The sequence below is a fragment of the Thamnophis elegans genome, chromosome 14 (assembly GCF_009769535.1).
Source record: "Thamnophis elegans isolate rThaEle1 chromosome 14, rThaEle1.pri, whole genome shotgun sequence".
Taxonomy (NCBI): Eukaryota; Metazoa; Chordata; class Lepidosauria; order Squamata; family Colubridae; genus Thamnophis; species Thamnophis elegans.
Window position 1 is genome coordinate 23,168,803 of NC_045554.1, and position 21,436 is coordinate 23,190,238.

Sequence of the window (21,436 nt, forward strand, 5' to 3'; positions counted from 1 at the left end):
TGCGATTACAAGCAATGTATTGCCACTTTGAATTTAAAAATGCACCAGACCCTCATTAGCTCTTAAAGCAACCAGTGCAACCTTTATTTTGCAATTGCAAATGAATAACTGTGGGCGTTCCCAGCCAATGCACTGCTTCCTTTGGGGACCCATTTGCATGGGAAGCGCTTAGGTTTGCCAGGCTGGCTGTTGCTTGCCTCCTGCAATGGATGAACGTCCTGCTGCTTTCACCTCTTTCCAAGAATTTCGTCCACCGTTTCCTTGAGTGGGATCTGCAGCAGAGCAGAGCCGGCTCTTCGTTCCTGCCCTGCAGCTGGTGCCTGCACCCCCTTCGTGGTGGAGGAGCAGCCCAGGACGGAGCTGCTCTTTCATGCCTCTAAAGTGTGTGTGTCCCCCAGAAGCTCCACCTTGAATCCTGCTGTGTCCACTTCCACAGTGTGGATGGTGACATTTCCAAGAACCTGAAAGGGATATATGGGTAAAGGAGCTTCAAGCGGAGCATCTTCTGCGATTCCTGCCTTCATAGCTCTCAGGCTGCTGGAGGGAGTGGTCTTCCTGTCCCTCCATGGGGGGAGCCCTGGGGCCCCCTCCACCCAGCCGCCCCCATATATTACAAGGTTTCTGTGTTGCTCTCCCCATCACTCCCAAGCCTGCAGAGCGGTCTCTTCCTTGGAGGAGCTGTCCAGTGCGGGGACTGCATTCACTTACCGCAGCTTCCGCCAAGATCTCCTGCAAGGCCACCCGGTTCCTGGGTTCTTTGGTTACCAGGAAGAGGAAGCCCCCACCGCCAGCCCCGGCCAGGCTCTGCCCATAGACGTGGGGCTGGAGCACCTCCATGATTTGCTGGACCACCAGAGGCTCACAGCCAGGGGCCATCTCTTTCTTCTGCAGCCAGTACCGATTCATACACTGGCCCAGCAGAGCCAGGTTGCCTGGAAGGAGAAGGGGAGGAGGATAGCAGCACACACACACACACACCCAGGTGCTCTCTGGAGGACGGGTGCCCAAGCACCCCCACAGCACTCAGGTCAGTCTGCACATCCTGTCTGGGACCCACTGTGATCGCTCTGCTTGGCTGTCTCCCCTCCTGGAGGGCCCCCCATCCACTTCTTAAGAGAATGGGGTATCTATGGGTGGTTCTCCTGGCTCCCTTCCCCAGCCGGATGTCAGCCTCCTACTCCGCCCAAGATGGCTCCACCTGGATGCACCACCTTTGCATCCTGGGAGCTTTGCCTCCTGAAGACCCTGGATGAGGGCGAGGCCCATCTTAGTCCAGCTTTTGGGTTGCCTTCCTTGAGAAAACTGGCAGTTTCTTCCTACTCCTTGCTTTCAACTGTTGCTTTTTAACCAATAAGGTTAAAGGGGTCGCTTATTTCACAATTCCTCAATTGACTTAAGAGCCCTGAAAGCCTTTCTGAAACTCCAAAGGATCTCTTCCACAAGCACAGGGACAGTTGCCCACTCTCAAAATGTGGGGGTCTCCTCTAGCCGTTTCCTGACTGGTCTGGGTTTCCAGCTCCCTTCGTGGCACAGCTTCATCTCAAGTGTGGGTACCTTGTTTAAGGGCTTGGGCACACTCCTCCGCATTGCTCACCAGAGCACTGGCAGTCTCTACCACGTTGGGCAGCCTGGCATACCAGTTCCTTAGAACATCCTGCAGAGAAACAAGGCAATGCCCTTCAGCACAAACCTCTTCCTTCTCAGATGTGTCTTTGCATTGATTTGGGGGGGGGGGCTAAGAGGCCTTGCAGTGTCCACATTCTTGAGCTTTGGGGCAGCTACAGAGAACAGTCCTGCTGCCCCGCACTGTCCCCCCCACCCCCGGCGATCCACAGGTGCCATGGGAGGTGATGGGGGGGGGAGTAGTTGGAGGCAACCAGCTGGCCATGGACCTTCCCCTGTCAACTGAACAGGCAGGTTCAGGAAGAGGCAGGGCAGGGCACGGTGCCTTTTCTTGGGTCCGCTTCCCAAAAGGGAAATGCGCGTTGGGGGGGGAGGTCAGACAGGGATGGGAAGTTTCCAGGGCCCACTCAGTCAGTTTAGAATGTGAACCTAATAACAAAATATACTTAAATTCCACTGGGATAGAAATCTAATAAATAAGTAATAATAATAATATTTTTGGGACTTCTGCATGGGCAAAAAAATGGCACGCTGTCACAAACTCTGGGATGGCAATGCGGGGAAGATCGGCAGCCACGTGTTCAGCTCAGGGCAACAACACCTCCCCGTACAAGGAGAGGGCGGGAGCCGTGGGTGCTTTGGAAAGCTGCTCCTTGTGAGGAGACTCTCAAGATCCAAAGGGAACGTAGAACTTCATTGAACCCGGGTGCAGAGACTCTGGGGGAGACAGTGAGCGCACAGCTACAGCAGAGCCTGCAAAGGGCCTTGAGTTTGCCCGCCCAGCACACACTATTTAAAATTGGAAGACGATTCATAATAAAAGACCTTTGAGCCAGCAAAGCAATCAAGCTGCCCAGTAAGTGAACCTTCATTTCAGATTTTTTATCTGAAGATAAGAAGCAAGAATTTTAAAATATTGAAAAATAATTAAAGATTTTTAAAAAACTCACCGTTTAAATTAAGAAAACTGAAAGCGGGCTAAGGAAACAATTGAATTTGGATTTATTGTTTTAAAATATTTTTAAGACAAACGCATATTTCTCTGGGAAAGATTTTTATTTTAATTAATTGGGGACAATGGGCAGTGTAAAATAAAAGTTAAAGGAATGTTGCTAGATCATATGATTACTGAAGTGGATATTTTGAAGTGGATTAAAGACTTAACCATTTAGAGAAAGTTGGGTAGAGTGAATCCCTCTTTTAGTTCCTTTTTCTGGATCAAAAGAGTTATTAGAAAAGTAGCGAAATTTGCAGGAAGACACTGCAGCAGTCTTCTGAGGATCAAATTGCAAAATTATCTATGCTCTCTTCTGGCATTTCAGGGCTGCTGACTTTCCTTGGAGTAGGGGTGCTGCACCAATTTTAAAGTGGCTGCTTGTGAGCAACCATGACCACAGACATTCCACTATAGGCCAAACACGTGGCTGCTGATCTCAGTTCTGAGAGACCTCTTCACAACTCACCAAGGTCCTCCTGGCTCTCTGCAGAGTCCTCAGGAGAGAAGCCCACCTGGCATTTTCAGAGCACGAGGCCGTCCTGTGCCAAGGAGCCTCTGCGCATCATCTAGAGAGCAGGTCTAGGCCAGGGACCAGATTCCCTGATCTGATACCTTTTGATTGGATCTAGAAAAATATGTGTAATTCTCAAGCATCACTAGTTCCAATGGATCTACTCTGAGTAAGGCTAAATCCAATTCTATTTGTCTGTTGAAGGTCTACAAATATGGCAGACAGAATTTCAAGTTTGTTTTTCATAGAAGAAAATCTGTTCCACAATTTTGTTACAATACAAGCTGTGTGTTATTTTGGCTGTTTCTTGTAATGTTGCCACATGTGAGGCCTTCACATGTGAACCCTATAGCCTGTAACCACCTTTTCATCTAAGTGTATTGAGGGTTTGTGTACCTATCATCTACCCAAGGAAGCAGCGTTATGAGACTAAGATCTAGGAGCAAACGTGTGCAAAGCGGGGTGCTAGTCAGAAGATGCGCCTCACATACCTGGAGCAAGTTGCGAGCAAGGCGGGTCTTCCCCGTGTACAGCAAGAGCAAGTGCTGGTTCAAGGTGTGGACGAAGCCTTCAGGGGGGCTGATCTCTTCCACTTCGACCTTCAGTGGCAGCTGAGCCTTCGAGCGCCCAATCTTAAGCCCTGGGACCAGCCCACCCACCTGGTCTTGCCATCCACCACCTGAAAAGGACAGCGCAGGGGCTCAGGCCCAGGCCAGGAAGGAAGCTCCGAGCCCAGGAGCCTCTGCTCACTTGCTCCGCAGTCACCGTTGGAAACGGGCAAGAGAGGCCGAGAGCAGGTCCTCCATCTCCCTTGCAGTGAAGTGAAAGTCCTGCAACCAGGGGGAGCGTGTGAGGATGCGCTGCCCTTGGCAGGAATCTAAGAGGGACTTCATGGCATTTTCTCAGAAGAGAAGGGGCCTCCAGACACATCTCCTCTGATCCCCAGAGTGTCTGAAGACCTCCAGGGAACAGGCAGCTGACTCTGCCTTCCCATCACGACTTTTTGTCTCAAACATAAGCGGAATCTTGTCCCCCACCTTTTGATATCTGGCGTTCCTGCTCCAGCTCTCTGGGGCTGTGGAGAATGGGGCTCTATGGGATAATGCTTACTTCCCTCAAGGGAGCCACCTCATCTCCCCTCGGATGGATTCAACTTCCTTTAACCAGAGATAGTTTTCCCTCCTATTCAGCTAGCCTGCGTGTCTGCAACCTGCGGCTGCAGAGCCACACGCGGCTCTTTGGGCCCTTTGCTGTGGCTCCCTGTCGGCTGATCCCACCACTGGCTGCCCCACCCTCACCCTCCCCTCCCAGTCACTCCTTGCCTGGCCTGAGAAGGTAAGGGCAAAGGCAGGGGATGGAGAAGCGGCCAGGGCTGATTCTCCGGCACCTCACTCTTGCTGGAGCTTCTTCCGGCCCTTGTTGGTGCTGGGAGAGCCTCAGTCGCTTGGGGGGGAACAACCTGCTCTCTACCTCGAGATACTGGCCCGAACCAGCCACGACCAACGGCGCCTTCGCTAACGTGAGGGCTGGGGGGACTGCACTCCCACCCAGGGGGTCAGACCCGGAGAACTCAGAGGGCCCTCATCAATGACACCCATCAGCCGGTCACCCCTCCCCCTCTGTAACTCTATCTGTGTGTGTGTGTCTGTCTGTCTGTCTCTTCTCTCTCTCTCTCAGAAAGTCGAGGCTGGGCCAACCCGACAAGGTCTCCTTAGGGCTCTTCACTGCCCCTTTTCTTTCTTCTTGGCAACTTTTTGGAAATCCAGGCCGGCTGAGGAACAAGTGTAAGCCACACTGGATGAGTCCCTTCGGGTGACCCCCCTCCTCTTGCAACCACAGCCAGCCAGAGACAGAGGCAGGGAGATAGAAGGTGAGAGAAAGAGACGGGGAGAGAGATAGAAGGTAAGAGAGACAGAGACGGGGGAGAAGGGGAGAGAGACAGAGAGGGAGGGAGATAGAAGGTGTGAGAGAGAGACAGAGGGGGGAGAGAGATAGAGACTGGAAGGGAGGTAGAAGATGAGACACAGAGAGAGACACAGAGGCAGGGAGATAGAAGATGTGTGTGTGAGAGAGAGAGAGACAGAGACCAAGAGAGAGAGAGACGGGGAAAGAGATACAGAGAGGGAGGGAGATAGAAGCAGAGAGAGACGGGGGGGGAGAAGGGGAGAGAGACACTGAGAGGGAGGGAGATAGAAGGTGTGAGAGACAGACGGAGAGAGAGGGTGGAGAGAGATACAGAGAGGAAGGGAGGTAGAAGATGAGACAGAGACACAGACAGAGAGACACAGAGAGGGAGGGAGATAGAAGGTCAGAGAGAGAGACGGGGGAGAGATACAGAGAGGAAGGGAGATAGAAGATGAGACAGAGACACAGACAGAGAGACACGGAGGGAGATAGAAGGTGAGAGAGACAGAGAGAGAGATGGGAGAAGGGAAGAGAGACAGAGAGGGAGGGAAATAGAAGGTGTGAGAGACAGACAGAGGGAGGGGAGAGAGATACAGAGAGGAAGGGAGGTAGAAGATGAGACAGAGACACAGACAGAGAGAGACACAGGGAGGGAGATAGAAGGTGAGAGAGAGAGACAGAGAGATAAGGAGAGGAAGGGAGATAGAAGGTGACACAGAGACACAGAGAGGGAGGGAGATAGAAGGTGAGAGAGAGAGACAGAGAGAGAAGGGGAGGAAGGGAGGTAGCAGATGAGACAGAGACACAGACAGGGAGGGAGATAGAAGGTGTATGTGTGTGAGAGAGGGAGAGACAGACACAGACAAACGCTCTTAAGAGTGTTTAAGGTTGCAGACCCCTGATCTAGCCTAAACTCACTTCAGGTTGTCAGTGTCCATTTTAGGCTCTGGTGCTCAGAACCAGGCAGAATATTCCACGTGGGACCTGACTAACATCACGGGCCTTTGCTCCTTGTGACCTGGACTCCTGTTAAAAGCGGCCTTTGCCTTTTTAAGCAGCTGCAACACATGGGGAACTTCTCCTCCTCTTCTACTGATGCTAGGAAGGGCTGGTCAAGGCAGCAACAGGACAAACTCCTTGCCTGTGGTCAAAACCTGCTCCAAGTGCAGCACCGCATGAATGAGGGACTCTACACCAGCGCAGCGCCCGGATACGCGATAGAGGGATGCGATCACTGCGCCTGCCAGGATGCTGCTTGTCCCTGTGGAAGAACGCAAAGCAAAACAAATGTGGCCTAGGGAAAAGGGAGCCTCCACACGGAGGCCCCAAACGGACAAGAAGGACAGCACTTGACCATCAGATTCTCCGGGGGGGTCTCAGTTCTCAAAAAACCTCAGAGCTGGAAGACCCTGATGGGGAGGCGGATCATTTGGGAAAAGCTTTGGGAATCTTCCCCAGAATTAGTTCTCAGAGCCATCCTCTACACAAAATGGCGGGCTTGGTGATCAGGGCTAACAGCCTGAGAGGGAGTAATGGGAAGAGGCAGCTGCTGCCATAATGCACCAGCCTCATTCCCCCCCCCCTTTCCCCAGGTCAGCCTGGCCAGGAACCTCTTGGACCTCTGGAAGGACCTGAAGGGCTGCTTTGGCCATCTGGCCTGGAGACATGGCCCTGCTTTCCCAGGGGCTCCTTCGCGGAAATCCGGATTCTTTTGCACGGTTTCCTTTCCCTGCATTGTTGTTTTCCTTTGGGGGAATCATTTGGCACTGTTCACGTTTTCATTATAAGCCACCCAGAATCTGGGATGGGCAGCTAGGTGGGTGGATGGGTGGATGGATGAGGGGTCTTCGATGCTCTTATGAGCTTAGTTGTTTCTTGCAAATGTTTCATTAGCCAAACTAGGTCCCAGTGGCCAGTGCTAGTGCCAACAAGCTGAGAGAGCACCAAGGACCCCTCAATTCAACCCTGAGCTACAAATCTTCTATTTTATTGGGAATGAATGAATGATAAAGTAAAGAAAAACAATTTCCATGGCTTGCTTGGCTCTCAACCAACCCACAGCAGGCCGAGAGCCCCCACTTACCCAAGCCCGATCCATGGGGCAGATGAGACCAGGTGTGAAGCTCAAAGCCACCTCCGAATCGTTCCTGCAGCTGTTCTCGCAAGGTTTGCGGGGACAGGAGATTAACAATCTGAGTGCAGACCAAGGCAGCTTTGAGCAAGGCTCCTGGAAGAAGAGATGGAATTGCAGCAAGGACCGGAGAGGATGGCCAGCCAAGCCCCTCAAACCTACCCTGGCCCTTTGCTTGAGAGCCCAGGTGCAAGGAAGCCTGAACTGCGGAGCAGGCCAAGACCATCGGCCAAGACCAGGAAAAGATCCTGAAGGCTTCTGATGCAGGGAAAGAGGGGAGGGAGCCTAAAGGCCTCCCCCACTGGGGCACCACCACCACCATGACAATGTTTCAGAATAGGAGGGACAGAGCATTGGGCACAATTCACAGGGCATCTCAAATGGCAGGAGAACCAAGTCAATCAAGCTATAAAAGGCTCTTCCCATGTCCTGGGTGTTATTCAAGTTGGGTGAAAATGCTCTGCCAAATGACATCTTGGCTGAGACACAACCTTTCCAGACTCCCCAGGACAACATTCCCCCCCCCCCTTTTTTGGGGGGCTCCACATTCTGATTTTTTTCTGGCTAGAGGGAGGGACAGCTGGACGGAAGAGGTAGGTTCTCACCTGGCATGTGTGGCTGGCAGTAATCCCTCAGATCCTCTAGGTCACGACAGACCAACTCCACCGCCACCTCTCCCTCCAGACTTCCACTGGTGCTGATCAGCTGCAATTCTGGTTTGGCAATGCGTCGGGCCTGGGCACCAATAGGCCTACAGCCGTCCACCAGGACAGCCACATCCACCACTGCTCCACCGTGTTCATACGTGATTGGAGGGGTATCACTCCAGCCCCCTAGAAAACACCGGTCCTGTTACCAAAGGTCATCAGATAGAACCCATTGACAAAGCTTGAGCGTCTACATCTCTTTTACAGCTGCTGGGATTTCTTGGCTCAAGCCTCACCTGGGCACACCAGGCATGATTTGGTCACAATTCTGAAACGGAGCTAGTGAAAGCTAGGAAGAACTTTGAGGCTACAAATGGTCAAGAAGGATGGGCTGGGCAGAAAGTGAAGGTTCTTGAAGGGCGTAAGATGATGCAGACTTCTTGCTGGCTTTGTCCACAGGCAGAGAATGTTGCAGAGCTGCCACTACTACAGAATGGGGGTTGTGGGGGAGGTTGAAACAAAAATGGAACCCCTCTTCATTCCATGTAGAGTTTGCACACAGTGAGAAGTTGATGGCAGGAATTTCAAATTGCCTTCAGCAAGATTAGGAGGAAGAGGAGGAAGCCTGGAGAAGTATTGGCACTAGGAGTACCGTATATACTCGAGTATAGGCCGACCCGAATATAAGCCGAGGCACCTAATTTTACCACAAAAAACTGGAAAAGTTATTGACTCGAGTATAAGCCTAGGGTGGGAAATGCAGCAGCTACCGGTAAATTTCAAAAATAAAAATAGATACCAATAATGTTTTTGAATATTTATTTCAAAGAAAAACAGTAAACTAGCGGTGTATTCAATGAAATACTTCACTCACCTCATGATGCTGATGTCCCGCTGTGATGATGATGTCCCGTGCAGCCGCGGGAGCGATGTCCCGCCTCCTATGACACACGGCACAGTGATTCCTATCATTGGATCACTGTACCAGAGGAGGTGGGACATCGCTATGTGGCTGCTTGCCATAACAAGGAGGAGGTGGGACATCGTTGCAGAGCGGCAGGAGGGGGAGGAAGGGGAATCGTAAGACAGCCCTGCATTACATTAGAACGTGAGGAGGGGGGATGGTGCGGTGTGCGCTGCGCGGCAAACTGACACAGAGGGAGGGGAAACTCACAGGGGCACCGGGCCATTCACGAGTGTCACCCAGCGGCATGGCCCCGCCCCTTTTTCTCCTCCATTTCGGGCAAATTTTTCACTGACTCGAGTATAAGCCGAGGCGGCTTTTTTCAGCCCAAAAAGTGGGCTGAAAAACTAGGCTTATACTCGAGTATATACAGTAAGTCATGTTCTCCACAACCAGCAATGATTGTTGGGCTTTAGGGCTGACACAAAACCTGGTGGCAAAACAGTCGGAGGAGTTCCTGGGGAAATAAAGTTTTGGAGAAGTTTCCTTGCGCTGCATCTCCTGCACGAGAACCAAGCAGTGGCCTGGACGGAGGACAGTCCTTGGAGATTGATGTGGCCTGAATGAGGCATCTTCTGGCCGTGGTCTGCTCAGGGCTTTCCGCACATGCCAACCCACCCCTATTAGTGACCCCAACTGCCCCCAGGCCCTTGCTCCTCCCAAGCTACAAACCATACAGATTTTAGCCAGATATTTTTAGTGCAGGGGATCAGTCTGGGCCCCAGGTGGGCCAGCTCCTCTTGGCAGGCATCCACAGAGCCTCTGCCCTTGTCACCTACCAGAGAGGTCGATCCGTGCAGGGCACTCCACTCTCACCCAGCAGCCCAGGGGAGGCAGTTCCACCTGCCAGAGGCAGATGAACTGGCAGGAGAGCAGGATGGCTCGGCGGATGAGAATCTGCTCAGCCCCCTCGTAGTGTCGGGCAGCGCGAACCAGCAGGATGGGTCTGGAAGAGGAGGGGAACCAGGCTGCTGGGAGCCTCTGGCGGGCACATCCCCTTTGGAAAGAGCCTGGAGGTTGTGCTGCCCTCAGAGACACGTTCCCAAAAAGCGGAGCAATTTCCCCAGAGCCACTGGAGCATGGCAGCCCTGCTGGACCCCTCCAAGGGCCTCCTGGCTGCAAGGAAGGCTGGCAGGGGTGAAGCATTTCTTCCCCATCCCCTGGTACATGTGCTGCACAGCCTCCGGCAAATGGCTCAGGTGCTTGGGGCAGAGCAGTAGATGCCAGCTGCCTGCCATTGGAAAGGGGTCTTTCCAGGCAGCTCTGGGGCAGACAAACAGGGTCCCCCAAGCACAGGTGTGGGAAGCCTTGGCAGATCTGCAGAGACTGCCCTGTATCTCTCCCCCATCCCCCTTCCAGTACCTGCTTAGCCATTTCTTCCTCTCCACGGCAAGTGCCTTTACGCCCTGAGCGATGTCTCCCTTCTCCAGTTGCTGGAAGGCAGTGGCCCAAGCAAGGTTGGCGGTGGGGCCACTCCGTAACCCCCCCTCTCCTCTGGCCATGCAGCCCAGGAGATCTGCGATGCAGGCCAGGGCCCGAGCAGCAACCCCCAGATCCCCAGCGGTAGCAGCCACTAGGGAGGAAGCAGAGCCAAGAGTTCTCCCTCTCCTGCCCCATTGGCACACATGTCCCCCCAGGGGTCTGGGCAGAGCGCTGGGCCAAAGGACATTCTTCCCCCTCCAACCTCCTAGGGTGGCCTGGCAAAGGAACAGGCTCGGCCTGAGACAGAGGCCAGCAAATGGGGGGATTTGTAGGAACCCCAGACACGCTTCCTTACCCTGGTCCAGTGTATCCAGCAGAGCCTCCCCAAAGCCCTCCAGGACGGCCGAGTGAATCAGAGGCAGGAGGCTGCAATTCCTCTGCTCCCTCAGGACCCGCTGGATTTTGCGCTGGGCCTGTAGGAAAAAGAGGGCCCTGCGGGAGGCCAGTTCAGCCTCCTGGTCCAGACAGGCCCTCATCTCCTCCCAGGACATGCGCCAGGCCTTCCTCCAGGACTGCAGCTGCTGCGGCTCTGGAGAGCCCAAGAGCCACAAGAGGTCCCCGAGGCCCAGGGGCTCCGAGAAGCAGAGCACGGGGAAGAGACAGGCGTTCAGCAGGCAGCGCTTCTCCCGTGGGACGTCTGGCCTCCACAGGTCCTGGCTCCTGCTCAGGGGAGAACACAGGGGAAGCTGGTGGCAGTGGCAATGCAAACCCTTGGCTCCAGAGCAAGGGCCAGCCCGGCAGAGGAATGGGTGGGGCTGCCCTGCTGCTGGGGGCTAGGCTGGCCCCCTGAGAGCAGGGCAGAGGCCAAGGCTGCCAAGAGCCAGGGCCTGAGTCTGCCAGCCTTCACCTCTCTGGCCAGGGTTAAAACTGCATGTTTGCTAGCCAGTGTCTGTGTGAGGAAGAGAGGAGAACTTTCTCTCAATCCCCCAAAGCAAAGGGAAAGGTTCCCCTTGCACATATGTTCTAGTCGTTCCCGACTCTAGGGGGTGGTGCTCATCTCCGTTTCAAAGAGCCAGCGCTGTCTGAAAAGGTCTCTGTGGTCATATTGCCGGCATGAGTCAACACCCAAGGCGCACAGAACACTGTTCCCTTCCCACCTAAGGTGGCTCCTATTTTCCTACTTGCATTTTTACGTGCTTTTGAACTGCTAGGTTGGCAGAAGCTGGGACAAGTCATGGAAGCTCCCTCTGATACACAGCGTTAGGGATTAGAACTGCCAAACTGCTGACCTTTCTGATCGACAAGCTCAGCGTCTTGGCCACTGAGTCATCGCGTTCCTCAAAAACAAAGCCAGGGTACTGGAACCCAAATGAAAATGTATTACAGGAGTCTCCTAATCATTGCCACAACCACAACGGATCTCCCTTGTTTAGCTTGCAATTGCGTGGTGGGGTGCAACCCCCACTTTTTTTTTACTCTCTGCAGTCCCCCCTGCGCCCCCACCTGGGGATGGGTCAAAGAGTGGGCCTAGGGGAGTAGTTGATAGTTTCTGCATGGCTCTGCCTGGTCCCCTGAAGACTACTTGTTCACCCAGGGGCTAAATAAGTTTGTTTCATTTATTAAATTTCATTTATTAAATTTCATTTATTAAATTTCATTTATTAAATTTCATTTATTAAATTTCATTTATTAAATTTATAGGCCGCCCAATCCCGGAGGACTCCAGGCGGCTTACAACAAAAAAAAAAAAAGCAAAATAAGTAAAAAAATAGTTTAAAATTCACAACACACATACGTTCTAATCGGGGCTGGACCTTAACTCTAAGGTCAACAGCCCTAGGCCTGCCGGAACAGCCAGGTTTTAACGGCTTTCCTGAAGGCCATGAGAGTGGGTAAGGTCCGGACCTCTGGGGGTAGCTGATTCCACAGGGTCGGAGCAGCCAGAGAGAAGGCTCTCCTCCGGGGGCCCGCCAGCCGACACTGTCCGGCTGACGGTACCTGAAGGAGGCCCACCCTGTGGGATCTTATCGACCGTTGGGAGGTGTATGGCAGTAGGCGGTCTCGCAGATAGGCTGGTCCTAAGCCATGTAGGGCTTTAAAGTTGCAGGTTTTGTTTCCTTCCTGGGCCGCACAGAGTTTTTCAAAGGTTGAAAACAGACCAGATTCAAATCCATCTGTCCCTGCAGGGCCCAGTGCAGCCCCCATCCTGCAGCTGCTTCCAGGAGAGACTTCCGGAACTCTTCCATCCCTGCAGCTGCCAGTTCTTGAAGAGTCTCCAAGAAGATTCCTCCAAGCTCCCTGAGACCCTTAATCAGTTGACCCCGGGTTCCTCCTCGCCCCCACAAGTGCCTGGTATCAAACAGAACCCACAACCTCCCCACCTCCGAGTAGCTGGGCATCCCACTGCTCTTTGTGAGCCTAGCGGGCAGCATCCACAGGCAGGATTGAGGAGGTCTTTGGAGCATCATAGCCTCACCAAGATGACACGTACCGTATTCCAGTCCGGTGATACAAGGCTGCCCATGGCAAGTTCAAGAAGGTGCCATTCTCTTCGGTCGCTGTAGTCTGTGGAAAACGATCTCTGTCTCAGAAGTAGCAACCCACTTTGAGGAATGTGTGACTGTCTCTGCTGGGAGACTCATCGGCTTCCTTGTGCAGGTAGCCGGCTGCTGTGAACACTGGCTGCTCAATGAGGAGGGCCAGAGAAGCTGAGCCAGCTTCTCTGCATACTGCTAAAACGCTTGTGTCTGTAACCTTTACCTGGATGAAACCATGCGAACTGAAATTTGGCAAATTTTACAAAATATTTTATGAATTTATGACATGGTATAAAATGTCATAAATGTTTCCTCTGCTGATGTTTGGCTACACTATACACTTCAGCGGTGGCTGCTTTGAAGGCAGAAACAGTCTCTGAAAGTACCCCTGAATTTCGAAGAACTTTCCCAGGGCATTAGAAGCTCTGCCATTGTTGAAAGCCCTGAGAAGGAAATCTCTCTGAAACCACCATTCAGGATTTGGTTTGTTCTTACGGACAGCTCAGGGGGCTGAGAAGGTGGGAACTTGCAGAAATTCATTTCATTTCATTCATTTCATTTATTAGTTTTGTATGCCGCCCGCTCTCGGAAGACTCCGGGCGGCTTACAATAAAAAGGGAGGGGGGAACATATAAGACAATACAACAATTTAAAAGTACAGCAACATTCATAACTTAAAGTGGGGCTGGATACTTCAACAGCCCCAGGCCTGCCAGAACAGCCTGGTCTTAATAGCTTTACGGAAGGCCGGAAGAGTAGTAAAGGTCCGGATCTCAACGGGAGCTCATTCCAGAGGGCCGGAGCTGCAACAGAGAAGGCCCTCCCCCGGGGAGTCGCCAGCCAACATTGGCTGGCAGATGGAATCCGGAGAAGGACAAGTCTTTGCGATCTAATTGGTCTATGGGAGGTAATTGGCAGGAGGCGGTCTCTCAGGTAACCAGGTCCGATGCCATGTAGGGCTTTAAAAGTAACGACTATCACCTTGAAGCGAGTTCGGAGACCAATGGGCAGCCAGTGCAAATCGCGGAGGATGGGTGTAATGTGGGTGTACCTAGGTGCACCCACAATCGCTCGCGCGGCTGCATTCTGGACTAACTGAAGTCTTCGAACACTCTTCAAGGGCAGCCCCATGTAGAGCGCGTTACAGTAATCCATTCTTGAGGTGATGAGGGAGTGAGTGACTATCCGAAGGGCCTCCCGGTCCAGGTAGGGTCACAATTGGAGCACCAGGGGAACCTGGGCAAAGGCCCCCCTGGTCACAGCCAACAAATGATGTTCTAATGTCAGCTGCGGATCCAGGAGGATTCCCAAATTGCGAACCCTCTCTGAGGGGCGTATGATTTCACCCCCTGGCTAAATTCCTCCAAATGAGCATCTTGCACACACCTGCCAGTCATCGTGACGTCCACTCAGAGTGAATACTTTGCAGCTCACGTGTCTCAGCCGGATCACATGTCCCTGAATGACAACGTCCTGAAGTACGTGGCTTCTGAGGGCCACAGAGGAGGCCCCATCTAGCCCCGTGAGGAGGCAGCCGGAACGGATGTGCAAGGGGCCCTGGAGGAAGACCAAGCAGCCATCCGTCCTTGCTCAGAAGAGGTTACACAAGTGGTCAAAGCACCTCTTGAAAGAGGCCCCATCCACATCCCTCATTCTTAGGAAGTGAAATTGCGGGGAGGGGGGGGGGGGCTTGTTCCAGACCTGCAAGAGAGGCTTCTCCCAGGGGCTCTCTGGGAGAGCACGGCATCAGCCCAGGATGCTTACGGGCTCTAGTGGTGGATCAGCTGCACGGAGGCATCCCTTACAAGGCCCCCTGCACCAGAGGCAACCTTGGGCCTTTCCTCTCAGGTTCTGCCCAGTCCTGCCCCGCATCTGTGGGCGATCTCTGGCACTAGCCCCTCTTCTGCACCAGCCAGAGGTAGTCTAGAAATGCTTGGTGCCAAGGGGGGACAAAGACCACCATCCACCTACCTCCAGGCTGCAGTGCTGGATGACGTTCCCTGGCCCCACAACCACAGCACCCTCCAACAGGCAGTTGGTGAGGGAGCAGCCTTCCTCCAGTAGACGCGGCTCCTGCATGGCACAGAAGGGGAAATGCCAGAAAATCTCTTCCACTCCCAGAGAGCTCTGGGAGGAACCGAGAACCAGCTATTCCCTCTGCCCTCCTCACAGGAGAGTGTGAAGAGGGCAAGCTGCAAAGAGGGACTTGCCTCCTCAACAGGAATTGGGGTGCGAGGAGGATTATTTATCCCGATTGCTGATTGCATGCAACACCATCTGCCTTCCAACTCCTGCCACTCCTGTTTCCTAGCCAAGAGGCCACATCCACAAGGAAAAGGCTGGATGGGAACTTACATCCACAGTGGAATGGGCCACCTTGTAGAAATCCCTGCTGTGGGCATCACCCAGCTGAGAGGTGAGGTGGTAGATGTGCTCACTGGCGGATGAGGTCATGTAGTCATAGGTGCCATCAGGGAGGTAGGCTGGGAAGAGAAGGACTTCATGAACCTGCCAGCTGCTGCCACCGGCTCAAGGCCCTCAGGGGCCTAGTTCTGCCTGCCCAACTAGGGAGACTTTGGCCCTCCCTGGGAGGCAGGCCTCTCACCCTTCCCATTCTCCCCACCCCTCCCCCTCCCCCTCAGCTAGGGTTCCAGATCATCTCCTCTCCTCCTCAGCACCAGGCATGCGATGGGAGACTCACCCATTGTGAGTGGCAGCTTGCGGAGAGTCTTCCACAGCACAGTGCGGGCACTCCGAGCTGCCCCAGAGCTCTGGGCATCTCCTTCCCCCGACCCTGTTCGGCGTCCAGCTACAAAGGCCTCCTCCGTCACTGCCTGGGCCATGCAGAGGAGCAGGTCGAAGAACAGAGACAGCTGGGGAGAGAAGAGAGTCATCACCCGGAGAAAAGCAGGTGCCAGGCTGCATGTCGGTCTGATTGGGGAAAGATGGCACCCATCAGAGGCTGCCTCCTGGTCTGTAACTCTCCCTCCCTCCCCCCCCAGTTTGGGATCTTCCCCTGGGAGACCGAGTGGGAGTGGGAGGGTGCCCTTCCCTTGGCTGCCTTCCCACGCCTGCCCCCATAAGCACCCAAACCTAGGGGGGCTCCTTTTGGCCCCCCCAGCCCAGGCAGGGCTTCCCCACCTGGAGGGCCGGGGCTCCCGAGTCCAGCCCCATGTAGGTGCAGGCGTTGAGTGGGGGGATGACATGGGTGGCCAGAAGCTGCTCTGCCGCTCTGGAGGAGAAGAAGACGACCCCGCACACCTGCCAGAGAGAATTGGGGGCAGCTCTGGCTTTGTGGGTCTGAGGCCGCCCCCGCTCCCCCCCCCCCCCGTGCCAGTCCCCAGGGTGGACTCAGCCACATCCCTACACAAAATCCCAGCCCCACCAAGCTCCCACTCACCAGGGGGACTTTCCCATCCGGCCCCAGGCACCGCTGGATCTCCTCCTCTGAGCCCTGGTGGAGGATGTCTTGCACCACCGCCTGTGGATGCCCAAGGGCTGAATTAGACATGGCTGGTCCTCCTGCTGGACTGGGGGTGGGGGGGGGGTGAACTGCAGGTTGTGGTTCCTCTGACACTGCTGGCAGGGGAAGCGCCCAGGCAGCCCCGGAGGGGGGCAAAGAGGCTGCGCCTCTCAGGCAATCCCTGCTGGGCCCATCCTTAGGCTGCATGCCCCACCCCAAAGGCAGGAAAGAGCTACCAGGAGGAAGAGTCAGTGCCGGGATAGGATCCCAGGAAGAAAGCAGGGGAGAGGGCACACACTCCCCTCCAGGACCCTCTGCCCTCCCCTCCTTGGGAAGGCCAGAAACAGCCCTGCCTCGCCCAGCCAGCAACATCTGGGCAGCCAAAGAAGAGTCGTTTCCTTTTCCAGGCAGCCTGAGCAAGCGCCCCCCACCCCTGCCCAAGCTGCCCCCAGGTGCCCCATAGGAGCCTCTCGGACAGCCTGGACTCCAGACTGCTTGCCGGGAAGGCAGGAAGGCCAGAAGCACCCTGGGTCTCCCTATTGGGGCTGAGGGGCTTATCTTGAGACTGTGATCCCCTCGCATATTTCATGATAAAACTCAGCTCTTATTTAGACTCCAAGCCCTCCTTTTGTTACCTCTGAGTTGGCTGAATCCCTAGCAAATAACGGGGACTTTTTCTTACGGCCCAGACAGAGTCCGTCACTATTTTGATCTTACTTGACGTTATACTCTTGTTAGCCGCCTTTGGCCGGAGGTGGCACTTTAGAGGGAGCAAACCTTTCTAATTGCACAGGGAAAGCCGGGAGAAGCCTCTGCGTTGAAGATTATGAGGAGCAGGAAGGAAGTGCCCCCCCGCCTACATAAGCAACCTTCCTGGGGGGCACCTGAGAATCCACAGAGTATATGCCATGGTGCCTGGCATAGGAGACGCTGGCGGGCACTGCAACCACTTTCACCCCCTGGAAGTTCCGCCAGTCGATTTCTGCAGGGTGAAATGGGCTTCCTCAACCATCCAGCCCCCCCCCCCCCCCTCTGGGAGCCGTCAAGCCCCACAGATCTTCTCAGCAGGAATCAGGGCCTCCCAGCAGGTCCTTTGAGGCCAGGAGGCCCAGCACGGGGCCCTTCCCTCCTCCAGTGGCCCCTCCCACTCCTGCCTCTGGGATCAAGGCAGGGCTGAGGGCCCCTCTGCAGAAGCGGGCCACCCCCTGCCCTGCAGGCAGACTCACCCGCCGTGGCAGGGACCGTCAGAAACATATCCGTGCTGGAAACCCACACGCCTGGGGGAGAACCCTTGCAGACCTGCAAAAGAGTCAAGAAGGAAGGGAGCACCAGCAACTGGGCAGCTGCCCCGGAGGCCTTCAGAAGGGACAGACGAGTCCAGTTGACCCAAAACACACGGGATCCATTGGGGGCCTGGGATAGCCTGGTCCCAACATCCTACAGATCTCCCAACACGGCACACACCACACGGTGTTCTCATCACAACAAGGGACTGATGTTAATATTTCCCATCTCCAGAGCTCATCACTGCTGCCTCAAAATAAAAACAGATCTAGTGCATGACAATTACTGGGATCCCCAGATTACAAGTGCCAACTTGGCAACAGATTCACAGCTCTGGCATGGAAGCCGCGGCCCACCCAGCCGAGCCCATTTCGCTAGAAGGCTCACACAACCAGTTCTCTGCAGAGCAAACCGCCCCCTTTGCCAGGTGGATGGTCAGCACCACACTCAACACTCCAAAGGGCAGAGCTCTGAGAGAGAAGGGCCCCCCCAAGGTGCGGCTGGCCCCCCGCCTGCCACTTTTTCAAAGAAGAATGTGGTTTTCTCAGCTGGCCTGGGGCCCAGAATGGAGCCAAGGGCTGATTGGACTGTGCTGTTGATTTATTCTTTATTGGGAAAAATACGTAATATTGCCAACTACATGCTCATGGCAACTCAAGATGGCTTATAGGAAATAAAAACACAAGATAAAAGAAAGAAAAAGTAAAAATAATAAAATAATAACCACCCCACCTCTGGTGACAACACACAGTCATGTCAGCCATTTAATGGCTGCTTCTGGGTCCCCCAGGCCCACTGACAGACTCACATCTTCAGGGCATTCTGAAAGAGGGGGCACTGGTCTAACTCCCAGAGGGATGATGTGCCAGAGAGAGGGAGCCACCACGGAGAAGGTCCTTCTTCTGCATCCCACCAGATGTACCTCCTATGGGGACGGGACGCACAACATGCCCAGCCAGGTCACTTTATACAGGCCTGGTTGCCCGGTTGCTGCTTTCCGGCTCCAGGTATAAGCCTGCCAAAGGTGGGCCTCCTTTTAAAGTAGGCCAGGCCTGACTTGTGATGAGCGCCTCTAACTGCCAGCCCAGACATCCGATCATGTCCCTGTTCTTGGCAGAAGTCAAACCGGGAACCTTCACGGCCCCCGTTGACGTCAGGTCAGGTGCACGGATGGTGGCCTTCAGCCTCCCCTCCTGGAGGGACCCCAGAAAGCTCTGGCCCCCTCTCAGCCCTTGCCAGCCCAAGGGGGGGGGTCTCTCTGCAACTGCAACCCCCACCCTCCTCCAGGCAGCTGCTCTGCCTGACCTTCTCTCCCCAGCAGCAGCACATCTCCCCCCACCACCACTCACCCGCTCAGTCAAGGTGGCCAGAAGCCGGTCCAAGTGGCAGGCAAGCGCCTCGGTGGGGGCCGCAGGGTCTTCGAGGGGGAGGCAGAGGAATGCGCGGCTGCAGTCATCAAAGAGAAAGTCCCGGCCCTGCGGGGAGGATAACACGTGTCCCCTGAGCTGGGAGGGAGCAAGCCTAGGAACCCACAGGCTCAGTCAGCCCCAAGCCCCACATCCCAACGTGTGTGTGTGCGTGTGTGTGTGTGTGTGTCCACTTGGCTATAGGGACAAAGTTGCCGTGATTTGCAGGTCAACCCAACAGCAGGGCAGCCCTTGAGTAGCAGCAGATGAAGAAGCTGGGCCAGGCAGGACCAACAACCTCTGTGTGTGTGTGTGTGTGGTGGGGAGTCCATGCCACTCTTGGCCTTCAGGACTACCACTCTGCTATGATCTCTAACTGAGCCTTTGTTCCTTTTCTGCTTCTGATACTCCCATACGTTTGGAACTGGGGTGGGGTGGGGGTCCTTCGGCCTGAGCAGAGGCCCAAGGTAGGACACCGGGAAGCAAGTGCATGCACCCCATTCTCTAGTGGGAGCCAGGAACCTGCTTCTTCCCAGACAGGCTAAGTGAGGCCGCACAAGCACAAAATCCAGCAAAGCAGGGAGAGATTCTCTGCTCTCACCATGTGCAAGACGAGAATCCTGGCCTCTTGCAAGACGTCAGCAGTGACCACCTGGAGCAGCAGAGAGGAGAGCCAGATGAACTTGGGCCAGAAGCACCCCAAACTGAGGTCCAGAGTGGGGGGGGTCTCACAAATGGACTCCAAGCCCACCGTAGGAGGAGTGCAGTCAGGAGGCAGGTTTTGCTGACTTGTTGGGGGTCTCCAACAGGAGCAGGAGCTAAGAGGGCGGGTGAGCTGGGGGTAAAGATGTTGGGGTGCTCACCGTATAACCTGCCCGAGCACTCAGGTGTTCTGCCGCCACCAAGAGAGCATTGAGTGTAGCCCCTCCACTGCCCACCTGGGCTTTGGGGTCTTCCACAGTGAGCAGGATGGTCCCTCGGCCCAGGGAGCCTCTGTCTCTGCGGATCTCCAGCTCTGGAAGGCAAACAAAGAGTCAGCCAGTTTGTGCGGTGTTTGGGCACAACCAGCCCCACAAGGAGGCTACTGATTGCCCAGGAAGCTCCAGGTGAGATGCCACAAGGGCACCCCACCCCCAAGGGCAGGAACAGTAAAAAGGCTTCCTGGACACCAAGGTGAGCTCCCAGCCTCACTGGAACTCTTTCACCCTCCTGTCCATCTGGCCTGGGTCATCAAAGATCGTCCTTGCAACCTGGCAGGGTAGAACTGATGGGTCAAAACTGTTTTATCCCCCTTTAAGCAAGAAAGAAGTTGAGGAAAGGAGCAGGTGACTGCGTGGCAGAGACGGCCTGCTTTTCATGGGGAAAGGAGGGGCCCCGAGGGGGGAGAGCAGAAGTGGGCAGCTGCCCTGGGAGGAAGAAGAAGCAGCCGCTTGGGCCTTGGGGAAGACACAGGGCAGCCAGGCAGGATCCGACCAAGGAGCCTCTTCCTCACGACCATTCCCTTTTTTCTTTTTAAATTTTTTTTATTTACAAACATGTAAAATACACATACACAAAATTTAGATGTACACCACATTTACACAATACAATACAAACAGGAACTTCCTGTTCTTTTTTTTTTTGAATTTTTTAAATTGTTTTAAATAAACTGAAATTATTTAAACGTGCTTTTATCTGATATCATTTGCATTCAAAAACACAACCACCTACTGGCATTCATAAATCATAATCATTGTTTCATTCCCTTGGGCAGGGAGCAGCCAGAGCCCCGGGCCTAACAGCAAGCAGGAGATGGAGACCCCTGACGGCTGCCCCCCACCTCCAATCTGGGCTCCCCCCAGGGCCCCTCTCCCCCTTTAAAACCAGGAGCCACCAGGTAGTTGTCAGCTGGGGGGATCTTTCTCTGGCCTTTTGGGGGTCTCCTTCAGCTGCCATGGAGCCCGGAGAGGAGCGGCTTCTCCTGCAGCGGCGCCGTCCTTGCGCCTTCCCTGCCCGCACACTGCCCCTTCCTCAGCCCAAACGGCCTTCGTGCCCAGAGGGGCTGCAGCCGCGGGCGAGGCTCCCCCACCCCGCTCTCTTCAGCTGGCCTGGGCTGAGCAGCTGGGAACTCCTGAAGGAGAAGCGGCTCGGCTCCCCACGGCCGCTCGGCCTTTCGACCATCCGAAAGGGATCATCGGCGCCGCCTCCGCCGTGGCCAGCCCTACTTGCCCCTTGCCAGATTCGGGGCAGCCGGGAACCCAGCTGCCCGCCCGCCCTGAGCAGCCCCTCCAGAAGCCGCGGGGCTCTGTCGGGCGGGGGCGTCGTCTTCTCCCCAAAGGCGCCCGGCGCCCCTTCGCTTCCCTTCGTCGGGGGCGACTGCCTCTCACCTCTCTGGAAGGCGAAGGCGCTGTCCTTGTGCTGGCAGGTGAGGACCACCACCGTCCAGTCTGCGGCCATCCCGCCCGCCAGGGCCGCCCCGCGGGGAGCGGCGTTCAGGGGCGCTTCGGAAGCGGCGCTCGGCGAAGTGCAGCGGCCTCGCGCTGGCCCTTTACAGCGCTGGGCAGGCC

At 54.9% G+C, this 21,436-nt stretch overlaps 1 protein-coding gene across 1 annotated transcript; it reads right to left on the reverse strand.

The window, feature by feature from the left end:
• Positions 1-55: 55 nt before the first annotated feature.
• On the reverse strand, positions 56-21,435 carry FCSK (fucose kinase). Its single transcript, XM_032230761.1, has 23 exons — positions 21,257-21,435; positions 19,754-19,905; positions 19,492-19,542; positions 18,834-18,959; positions 17,427-17,499; positions 17,085-17,182; positions 16,138-16,218; positions 15,879-15,998; positions 15,439-15,610; positions 15,093-15,220; positions 14,709-14,810; positions 14,124-14,294; positions 12,692-12,765; positions 10,556-10,920; positions 10,141-10,351; positions 9,558-9,724; positions 7,773-8,000; positions 7,120-7,263; positions 6,178-6,297; positions 3,623-3,810; positions 1,555-1,654; positions 709-932; positions 56-461 (listed from the first exon to the last, which is right to left on the reverse strand). The coding sequence occupies exons 1-23, from the start codon at positions 21,324-21,326 to the stop codon at positions 369-371; spliced, it is 3,258 nt and encodes a 1,085-aa protein (XP_032086652.1). The 5' UTR covers positions 21,327-21,435; the 3' UTR covers positions 56-368.
• Position 21,436: the final 1 nt, after the last annotated feature.

What these genes read in the sequence shown, in the direction of transcription:
- FCSK (XM_032230761.1), bottom strand. Translation starts at nt 21,326, where the DNA reads ATGGCCGCAGACTGGACGGTGGTGGTCCTCACCTGCCAGCACAAGGAC. An exon ending in TGGCCACCTTGACTGAGCGG is followed by an intron (nt 17,500 to 18,833) that starts GTGAGTGGTGGT and finishes ACTCTTTTGCAG; the next exon opens with GTCTGCAAGGGTTCTCCCCC. An exon ending in GCCCCATGGATCGGGCTTGG is followed by an intron (nt 6,298 to 7,119) that starts GTAAGTGGGGGC and finishes GTTCTTCCACAG; the next exon opens with GGACAAGCAGCATCCTGGCA.